Consider the following 11,062-nt stretch of genomic DNA (forward strand, 5'->3'; position numbering starts at 1 on the left):
ACTTTGTAGACCAGGCTGGCCTTGAACTCAGAAATCCACCTGCCTCTGCCTCCCAAGTGCTGGGATTAAAGGCGTGTGCCACCACTGCCCGGCCCATCTGCACAATCTTAAACAATCTTAAAACAAATCACTGTCATTAGGACATACAGTTTAAGTTCTCATTCTGTTCAATTTATTTTGAGATAGAATCTAACTATATCCACCTGCCTCTGCCTCCCAAATGCTAGGATTAAAGGAGTGCACCACCAACAACCATGTCCCTATACTGTCCAGGTGCATCTCAAATTCCTGGCTCCCCTACCTCAGCCTCCTGAGTGCTGGGATCACACAAATCTGCCAGCCTCTGCCTCAGCAGTGTTGGGATTAAAGGTGTGTGCCATCGAGCCCAGAGTAAAGGCTTAATTAATTGATCAGTTAATTGTTTTTCTTTTAAAACAGCCTTTGTAGATCAGGCTGACCTCAAATTCATAGAGATCCACCTGCCTCTGCCTCCAGAGTGCTGGGATTACAAAAGAGCATTAAATTACAGTTGGGGGATGTTTGGAAGACAGAACAATACAGACTCACTTACTGCTCTTTTAGAGGACCTCTGTTTGCTTCCCAGCACCCACATGGTGACTTAACAACTGTATGTAATTCCAGTATCAAGAGATCCAATGTCCTTTTCCAGACTCTGAGGGTACTACACACATGTGGTACACCAACATACATGCAGGCAAAACACTCAACATACATGCACTCAAACACATAAAATAGTAAATGAACAAATCTTAAAATGATTGGCACTCAAGATAGTCACTTAATTTAAAAGTGTCCTTAAGAGAGGTACCATTAGCCAGGCATGGTGGCGCACGTCCTTAATTCCAGCACTTGGGAGGCAGAGGCAGGCAGATTTCTGAGTTTGATGCCCGCCTGGTCTACAAGTGAGTTCCAGGACAGCCAGGGCTACACAGAGAAACCCTGTCTTGAAAAAAACCAAAAACAAACAAACAAACAAAAGTATCTAATAATATAAGCAAACATTGTGTTCAGTGTGTTAGATGTAGTAAGTAAAATAATTTCCAGACTGGTAATTACACTTAATATAAGTAGTAATTACACTTAACATAAGTAGTAATTACACTTAATATAAGTAGTTTATTTTCTTGAATGAGGTTTTTTTTTCTTTTCTTTTTTAGTTTTTCTGAGACAGGGTTTCTCTGTGTAGCCCTGGCTGTCCTGGAACTCACTTTGTAGATCAGGTTGGCCTCGAACTCAGAAATCCGCCTGCCTCTGCCTCCCGAGTGCTGGGATTAAAGGCGTGCGCCACCACCGCCTGGCAGTTTATTTTCTTGTATGAAGATTAATTTATTTGTAATATCAAATAAAGCATGGTTCCTTCTAATATGGTTGCTTATAATAATTAGAGGTAAATCTATTCTTGCCATTAGATTCCTAAAACAGACATGGAAGTTATCAGATGTAAGCTGCTAATTCATTTGGTTGTTCTGAAAAGCCAGAGTGTTGGGGAAGGAGTTCCCCGGTGGGTCTGCCATGGGTTCACTTTCCAGCAACATCAAAATGCAAAACAACAGAAGCCAGAGAGCTACTGAGTTTCTTGCCTCAGATCTTTCTGACAAATAGAAATGTGGGTTGAAGGGTCTGGCAGAGTAAGAGGCAGCCGTGTGAAAGCTGGCAAGTGGCACCACGCCTTGTTTGACTTCTGTAAGATGCTACAGTGTGGGGTCTTTGCTTCCAAATGCAGGATAGGAGGTGAATACTTCAAACCCAACAGCATGGGATAGAAGCTTACAGAGCCAAGGTGCAGTGGGCTGCAGTGCTAATGGAAAGACCATCTTCTATTTCCTTCTTAGATTACAATGTATCTGCCAACTCCAAACTGGTTATTATCACAGCTGGTGCAAGAATGGTGTCTGGAGAAACTCGCCTAGACCTGCTCCAACGTAATGTCGCTATCATGAAAGCCATTGTTCCCAGCATTGTCCAAAACAGTCCGGACTGTAAAATAATTATTGTCACCAACCCAGGTGAGGTCCCCCTCCCCTTTTTGAATAAGAATTGGTTCACAGTATTCCATTATAAACCTCAATAAGGTTGTACTCATGGTTAATAAGCGTCAAAGTCTGCCATGCCATAAGTTTTGATAGATGCCATCACAGTAAGATCTGGAATATCTGTCTTCTCTGAAGGGCTGTGTGTTCATTTGTAGTCCATCCCTCATCCTACCACTTGATTCATTTTCTGGAACTTCATAAACAAAACCAGACTTGAGACAAACTTGTCTACCCAGCCCAATTTATACTGCAATTATTTTGGATTCATCCATGTCTGGGATATGTCTTGGATTTGCTCTTTTGCATCGCTGGACTCTTCTACATGTATGTGATGAGCGTGTATGTGCCTTTGCATGCATAGAGGTTGGTGTCTTCTTCCACTGCTCTCCAGCGTCCCCCACTGAACCTGGAGCTGGGGATTTTGGGCTAGACTGCTAACCATTAAGTTGGTCAGGGGCTGGAGAGATGGCTCAGTGGTTAGGAACACCTACTGCTTGTCCGGAGGTCTTGAGTTCAAATCCCAGCAAACCACGTGGTGGCTCAGAACCTATGGGCTGGAGCAGGAGGGAGAAAGGGAAGGGGTCAAATCTGTCTTTGCAGACCTAGGGTTGTAGATATACCTACCATGTCTTATTTGTTTGGTTTTTTTTTTTAAAGGTTTATTATATGTAAGTACACTGTAGCTGTCCTCAGGCACCCTAGAAGAGGGCGGCAGATCTCATTACAGATGGTTGTGAGCCACCATGTGGTTGCTGGGAATTGAACTCAGGACCTTCAGCAGAGCAGTCAGTGCTCTTGACCACTGAGCCATTCTCCAGCACCCCCATGTCTTGCTTTTTACATGGCTACTAGAAATCTGACCTTAGGTCCTCATGCTTGCTGTTTTGTGGAGACTAGAGAGGTGGCTCAGCAGTTAAGACCACTGGCTGGTATTCCAGAAGACACGGGTTTGATTCCCAGCGCCCACATGAGGACTTCAAGCACCTAAGCACATCTAGTTCTACCCCCTGAGCCGTCACCTCTGCAGTCCTCCTTCTACATTTCAAATACTATTTTCCCCTGTTGGTGTTTCAAAGTTGGTTTATTTTATGTGTATGAATGTTTTGCCTACATTTGTGCATGGATACCACATGGCTTGCCTGGTACCAATGGAGGCCAGAAGAGGTGACAGTTGTGAACCATCATGTGGGTGCTTGGAACCAAACTAGGGTCCTCTACAAGAGCAGCACATGCGCCTAACCATTGAGCTGCCTCTGCAGCCCATTGATGAATTTCTAGGGATAACGTGAACATTCATGTGTGATCATACAAGCCTGTGATCATACATCTCCCTTTCTTTGAGAGCAGGAGAGCCCAGGTGGGCTACAGACTCTGAAGTGTTTGGCTCTGTTAGAAGCTGCACACAGAGTTTTTAGACATTCCCACCAGTGCTGTGTCCCTGGTGTTGTTGTTTTGTTTTGTTTGTTTTGGTTTTTTGCGGGGGGGGGATTGAGACAGGGTTTCTCTGTGTAGCCCTGGCTGTCCTAGAACTCACTTTGTAGACCAGGCTGGCCTCGAACTTAGAAATCGTCCCTGGTGTTCTTACCAACCCTGCTATTGTCAGTCTTTCAAAAGTTTAGCTCGTGTCTTCATTGTTGAAGATAAATCTGGCCAGATAATATGTTGTCACCTTGGCTGTTGATCCACAATTCCTAACTCTGTTAATTCTTCTTAGTTTTAATATTTTTAAATATGTATGGATATTTTGTGTGCATGCATGTCTGTGTGCCTCTGTCAAGACCGGTGCTGAATCCCCTGGGCCTGGGATTACAGATGATTGTAAATCATAAAGCAACTGGCACTCTGAACCACAAAGCCAGCCCTCCTCAAAAGCATTTGCAACTCAAATCCTCCTCAGCTCCAAGGTCTATTGTTGCTTCTGGAGGTTGCTTCCTGAATCTTATGAATCGGTTTTATTTTATAAGGCACAGGACTTTTCAATGCAATTATTTGGTCAGTTAATGACTGGACAGAATTTTCTTCAAATACCTGAAACCCCGAATGACTTCCCAGTCTTTGCTGCTTCCCTCCCTCCCTCCCTCCTTTCCTGGGCATGGTGTCTTCAGTATCCAGCTCAGCAGCTCATGGCTGTGGCTTAGCCATCACTTCCTGCTTGCAGAGAGCTTCAACATCAACGTTGTCATGATCTTTCTGTAGTGCCCACAGACGTGCAGACCACCCTGGCTGTGTCCACAGTTAATTCTAGGTAATATGTTGATAGCTCAGGAGGGGATGTGTCAATGGAAAGGAGAAGTTCAGAAGGTTAAAGAGGTAGAACTGACCCATTATTACTGTATATGCAGAAAAGTCTGGGGCTGGAGAGATGGCTCAGTGGTTAAGAGCACTGACTGCTCTTTCAGAGGTCCTGAGTTCAAATCCCAGCAACCACATGGTGGCTCACAACCATCTGTAAGGGGATCTGATGTCCTCTGAAGACAGCAACACTGTACTCAAATAAATATATATAAAATAAATAAATCTTAGAGGCAGGTGGATTTCTGAGTTTGAGGCCAGCCTGGTCTACAGAGTGAGTTCCAGGTCAGCCAGGGCTACACAGAGAAACCTTGTCTCAAAAAAAACCAAAAAAAATCAAATAAAATAAATAAATCTTTTTTTAAAAAAAAGAAAAGTCCATCGAGTATCTCAGAAGATGTTTTAAGATTCTGCTGGTCGGGCTGGAGAGATGGCTCAGCGGTTAAGAGCACTGACTGCTCTTTCAAAGGTCTCGAGTTCAAATCCCAGCAACCACATGGTGGCTCACAACCATCCGTAACAAGATCTGATGCCCTCTTCTGATGTGTCTGAAGACAGCTACAGTGTACTTACATATAAAAAATAAATAAAAAGATTCTGCTGGTCAATGTTTTAACATAAAAACCCTGAGTATGCCTACCATTTAGATTAACTGGACTTTGAACTATGATAAATCTCCATTTGACTCCCAAGATAATTTCTCTTATTTGGAAAAGCAACTGTAGGAAAATAGCTATGGATCTTTCTCAAAAGTTGTTTGACATTGTTCTTCCTAGTGGACATCTTGACATACGTGGTTTGGAAGATAAGCGGCTTCCCTGTGGGCCGTGTGATTGGAAGTGGCTGTAACCTCGACTCCGCACGTTTTCGTTACCTGATTGGGGAGAAGTTGGGGGTCAACCCTACCAGCTGCCATGGCTGGGTTCTCGGAGAACATGGGGACTCCAGTGGTAAGTGTGAGCGAGGTGCCCTTGTGGTGGGCAGCAATGCTCTTCACAGTATAGGCTCTGCCAATAGAGCTGCATAGCTTTTGTCATTTTCCTGGGGGTGCATGTCTTTTTAGACCAGCCTGAGCTACAAAACCATTCCCTGTCTGAAACAAGGATAAGATGGACTGATGCATAACTATATGGAGGTAGAGGACACTGACTGAGGTGACTCGATACATTTGCATGTGACAGTGATCACATCAGCGTCACCAGCTTTGTGGTCGCCTCGCAAACCCGTCAGTTCTCTATGCTAAGAATAGTGAAACCTGGTCGGGTGTGGTGGCGCACGCCTTTAATCCCAGCACTCGGGAGGCAGAGGCAGGCAAATTTCTGAGTTCGAGGCCAGCCTGGTCTACAGAGTGAGTTCCTGGACAGCCAGGGCTACAAAGAGAAACCCTGTCTCGAAAAACTAAAAACCAAACCAAACCAAACCAAAAGAACAAGGACTCCTGAAACTTGGACTGGGCTGAACCTTTCTCTATTGCTGAGAATGGCCTTGAAGCTTGCTTCTCCTGCCTCTCCTCTGTCCCCAGCCTAAGAGCAGCACAGAACTGCTTAGGACAGTGTCCTTACTCTGCACCAGAGTGCTAGCACTTGCTTCTCCACGAGTGTGCTGCCCCTTGGCCCCATTTTCTCCCCCTTCCCCAGTATCATAACAACTTTATTTTTATTCTCTACTTTCTCATGTCAGGCTATTATTATTATTATTTTAGATTTCATATGTAAATGGCATCACTTCACAGTTGACTTTCTGTGTGTGGCTTTTATTCCTAGATAATAAACATAACCTCCTGTTCTATTTGTGTTGTCACAAGTGACAGATTCTTGAGGCTGAGCAGTGTTGCCCCACAGACACAGACAGACACACCCGGCCTCTTCAGTGTCTTTCATGGGCTTCTGGCTGCTTTTAAGTTGTGCAGCCGCACAGTGCTGCAGTAGGCACGGTCAGGCAGCGGTGGCCCTCAGTACCCTGACCACCTACCTTTGGTTGTATTCCATGCCCAGTAATGGGATGCTGGGCCAGAGGGCAATTCCAGGTTTACTTTCTGAGGCACCACCATGTTGTTTTCCACTAGATTCACAGGCTGTTGTGAGCTGCCATGTGTGTACTGGGATTTGAGCCCAGGTCCTCTGGAAGAGCAGCTGTGCTCTTAACCACTGGGCCATCTCTTCATCCCTTCCCAACTCCTCCCAGCATCTTTTTTTTTTTTTTTTTTTTCTTGGTTTTTCAAGACAGGGTTTCTCTGTGTAGCCCTGGCTGTCCTGGAACTCACTCTGTAGACCAGGCTGGCCTCGAACTCAGAGATCTGCCTGTCTCTGCCTCCCAAGTGCTGGGATTAAAGGTGTGCGCTAGTACCGCCCGGCACCCAGCATCTTTTTTCCATCACTTTTCACCTTATATTTTGAGTCAGGGTCTCTCACTGAACCTGGTGCTCTACCAATGCCTGATAATCTGCATAGCCTGCTTGCCTGAGAATGCCTGTATTTGTGACCTGGTTTCTGTGAAGGTATTTGGATTTCATCACATCTCTTAGGGACAGTTTGTTAGAGTTTCTGTGACTGTGTAGTGCTCCTCAGCTCTGTGCTGTGAGGAAATGTGGTGTTATGTGCAACTCTTTCTCCTCTAACTGATAACATGTTTCTTAGCAATCCTTTCCTTTGTAGAATCTGTTTTTGTATATTACTTTAAAATGCTTTCTGTACTATAGTTATAAATAATTCAATTATGTGTCTTATAATGTATCTTGTTATTTCCCTTTCTGTCCATTTAAAACTTATTTTGGGGGCTGGAGAGGTGGCTCAACAGCGAACATGGTTCATTGCCATTTGTGACTCCAGCGTCAGAGGATCCAACACTCTCTTCAGTGCCCAAACCCACATAGAGACACACATGTGTTCTTAAGTGAAAAACACAAAAATACAAACAAAAATAGCCCTAATACCTTGTTTTTAATATATGATGTCAGATAGCATCTTAACATTAAAATCCAAATCAAAAGTCCATCCACGTGTGGTAGTGAATAATTGGAGTGCCAGCGCTTAGCATGTTGAGGCAGGAGGATCAGGAGTTCACAGACATCCTCAGGTACATAGCAAGTTCAGTACTCTCAGCCAACCAAAACCAGGAGTGGTGATGTATGTATGCCTAAAAGTCTAACAATTTGGGGGTGGAATGTGTGGGAGTGGAGGCAGGAGGATATCAGGAATTTGAGGCCATCTTTGGCTATGCATTGAGTTGAGGCCAGCCAGAGTTATATGACACTGTCTTCAAAACAAAACCTGTCAGCCAGCCAGCCAGCCAGCCACCCACCCGCTAAGTGTGTACCACAAGCTTGTCGCCCAGCACTTGGGGCAAGGGCAGGAAGACATGGATTTGAAGGTGGCTGAGGCCTTTCTCACAAGAACAGAAACAGAACCGAATCCTCCACCCCTGCCCCACCCCCAAAAGAACACTCCAGCATTGAACTCAACAGGAACTGACTTGGTTTTGGCAAGAAGAGCTCATGTGAGGAGTTTTGTTATTGTTTTTCTTTCTTTTTTAGTGCCCATATGGAGTGGTGTGAATGTTGCTGGCGTAACTCTGAAGTCACTGAACCCAGCAATAGGAACTGACGCAGACAAGGAGCAGTGGAAAAATGTTCACAAGCAGGTGGTGGAAGGGTAATAGTAGTTAAGCAATTTTTTTAATGCCCTGATAATCAGTATTAAGAATACACCTTAGGGGCTGGAGAAATGGCTGGAGAATGGTTAAGAGCATTGACTGCTCTTCCAGAGGTCCTGAGTTCAATTCCCAGCAACCACAAGGTGGCTCACAACCATCTGTAATAAGATCTGATGCCTTCTTCTGGTGTGTCTGAAGACAGTTATAATGTAATCCTATACGTAAAGAAAAAAAGATCACACACCTTAAGCAAGACAGCAGTGGCAGCTCACAACTTTAACTCCAGAATTCGGGAGGCAGAGGCAGGTGGATCTCCTTGAGTTCAAGGCCAGTTTGGTCTACAGAGTGAATTCCAGGACAGCCAAGGCTACACAGAAAAACCATGTCTTGGAAAACAAAAATAGAATAAATTTTGCAAGTAGTTGGAGAGATGGCTCAGTGTTTAAGGTCACTGGCTGCTCTTCCAGAGGACCTGGGTTGACATATCATGATTTTCTTTTTCTTTTGCAACTGCAGCGGCTATGAGGTCCTTAACATGAAGGGCTATACCTCTTGGGCTATCGGGCTGTCTGTGACTGATCTGGCGAGATCCATCTTGAAGAATCTTAAGAGGGTGCATCCTGTTACCACGCTGGTTAAGGTATGCATTGAGGATGTTTATCATGCCTGATCACTGGTGAGGCTGAGTGTAAAGTGATTTCTGAATGAGGCAGGTGACAGAGTTCCCTGCAGAAACAAGTATAGGAAAAGGATGTACTTTCAGGGAAGTTCCCAGGAACACGAAACTCTGGGCATGTATGAGGGGTTGGGATGCACTGTCAGGAGTCTTGAGACCTTCTGACCCTCCATGCTCATACCTGATGTGTCTACAGTCAAAGCCATTCACAGCTCCAGCCTCCACCACATAAGGATGACTGGGAAGGGGGCAAGGGAGATGGGAAGAGTTCACTGGGTGTTTTTTATCTTTCTGGGGCGGTGATGGTGGTGTGGGTAGTATGGGACAACAGATGCTGCTTTATGCCAGTACATGTATAGGTTGCCCAGACTATAAGTGTCTCACAGCTGTTTCCGTAACCTTGGCTTTGGTTATGGGAACTATAAGAACGCTGGGCTACTGGCACCAGCGTGGTAATAGGATGCATCCTATGATGAGGCTACACATCTCCCATGTCTCCGTCAGCCAGTGAGTCCTAGGGTGGAACTGCAGGCAAGGCAGCAGTTTAGGAGTAAAGTAGGGCAGGAATACAGCCTGAGGTCATAGTGCTCACGTATTCTGCTGGGTGTGTTAGAGTAGCCCTGAGCTGCTCCTCTGGGGTTTCACCTGTGGAGGCTTGAGAAGCCATCTGGAGCAACTGGTGTTCCAACTCTGTAGTGCCCTCTGTTGAGGGTCTAAGTAGAGGCTCCCTGGTCACCACCTCCCTCCCGTCAATGTGTCCAAAGGCCACTTGCTCTGAGTGCGTCATCAGATAAAGAGGTCACAGAAAGCATTGTTTCCTTCCCCTTGGATATCAAGATGGTCTCGGTCTGGTGAGGGATGAAGAACATTTCACCTTTCCCTGGTCCTTTTGAAGTTCTCTGGCACATTGTCCTTGTCATTGGGCATCTACATGATCCAGGACAGAGATCTCAGTTCTCCCAAAGATGACTCTGTCTTGTGCATAGCTCTACTTGGTGCCATAGTCTCTCCTACACAGTTTTATTCTAGAGCTTTCTTGCATGGTGGCAAGGGAACTAACTGACGGTGATTGTGTGTTTCAGGGCTTCCATGGGATAAAGGAAGAGGTCTTCCTCAGTATCCCTTGTGTCTTGGGACAAAGTGGTATCACAGACTTTGTGAAAGTCAACATGACCGCCGAGGAGGAGGCTCTTCTCAAGAAGAGTGCAGACACACTCTGGAATATGCAGAAGGATCTGCAGTTGTAAGCTCCACCTTCGACTGTTTAACAGATGCATGATCACATCATTGATCATGGTATTTCCACTGGAAGTGTTTCCACATCATAAAAACGTTCAATAAAATGTTGGAAACCTGTTGAGACCAATCTCGAGTTAGAAAGATCAATGCCAAAGGCATCTTCCCCCCTCCTCCCCCCCCTTTTTTTTGAGACAGGGTCTCACTATAGCCTTGGTTGACCTCAAACAGAAATCTGCTAGCCTCCCACTGCTCTATTAAAGGCAACCACCACCAGGCCCAACTACAATTTCTGCCTTTTATAAATCTTTTCTGTCTCTTTCTAGAGATTTGGTTTGCACAGGGTGAAATTTCATTTCTGAGGAACCATTGAGTAGCTCACTCATGTAAATGTGACAACTCACTGAACCACAGAACTGAAGTTCTCACAAAACAGGAAATACTTCTGGTCCTGAGGCTGTGGTGCTCTCTCTTCTATTCTAGTGCTGACATATTTGCATTGCTTTATTAGTTCCTAAGTCTGTGTATTCTCTTTACTAAATATAAGATATATCAAGGGGTTAGAGATAATGGCTCAGTGGTTAAGGGCACTTTCTGCCTTCCCAGAGGTGGTTTCTGGTTCAGTTTCCAGCACTCACACAGTGGCTGTAAAGCCAGTTTCAGGGGATCTGACACCTCCTGCACTCCGAGTGCCAGGCACATGTGGTGTACAGGCATACATGCAGGTGAAATATGACACTAATAATAAAGCTTAAAAAAATCATATATCGGAAGAAAAACAGATGCAACTTTGGAAGCGGGGTAGGGTTGGGTGTGGTCACGTCAGTACCTAGGAGGCGGAGGAAGGTGGTTTGCTCAGCAAACTGCCACTGTAGTGCTGTGCTACGATTAGGACTCTGTCCAGGGAGCCTCGACTGCTGACACTATCGCTTCCTCTTGACATCCAAGGTGGGGATGTGTGTGCTGTTCCTGATTTGCACATGCGAGCCATTTCCTTGATTCCATGAAGATTTTGAGAGAGACACTGGAGATTGACAAGATCTAAGAAACCAAGTGCATCTGTAATGAGATCTGCTGCCCTCTTCTGGTGTGTCTGAAGACAGCTACAGTGTACTTAAAAATAAATGAATCTTAAAAAAAAAAAAAAAAAAAA

General features: G+C 45.1%; 1 protein-coding gene across 5 annotated transcripts in view; it reads left to right on the top strand.

The window, feature by feature from the left end:
• Positions 1 to 10,195, top strand: part of LOC110326699 (L-lactate dehydrogenase C chain) — a 34,387-nt gene extending 24,192 nt beyond the window's left edge. Inside the window, exons 5-9 of one of the 5 annotated variants that reach the window (XM_029543564.1) lie at positions 1,971 to 2,027; positions 5,123 to 5,296; positions 7,879 to 7,996; positions 8,514 to 8,637; positions 9,756 to 9,920. In XM_029543564.1, coding sequence (XP_029399424.1) covers positions 1,971 to 2,027; positions 5,123 to 5,296; positions 7,879 to 7,996; positions 8,514 to 8,637; positions 9,756 to 9,920 — 638 coding nt within the window. Of the gene's footprint in view, positions 1 to 1,853; positions 2,028 to 5,122; positions 5,297 to 7,878; positions 7,997 to 8,513; positions 8,638 to 9,755 lie in introns of all 5 variants that reach the window. The other 4 variants (XM_021205372.1, XM_029543563.1, XM_021205452.1 and 1 more) reach the window with 4 other exon arrangements.
• The last annotated feature ends 867 nt before the right edge of the window (positions 10,196 to 11,062 follow it).

This window comes from Mus pahari, chromosome 1, assembly GCF_900095145.1.
Source record: "Mus pahari chromosome 1, PAHARI_EIJ_v1.1, whole genome shotgun sequence".
NCBI lineage: Eukaryota > Metazoa > Chordata > Mammalia > Rodentia > Muridae > Mus > Mus pahari.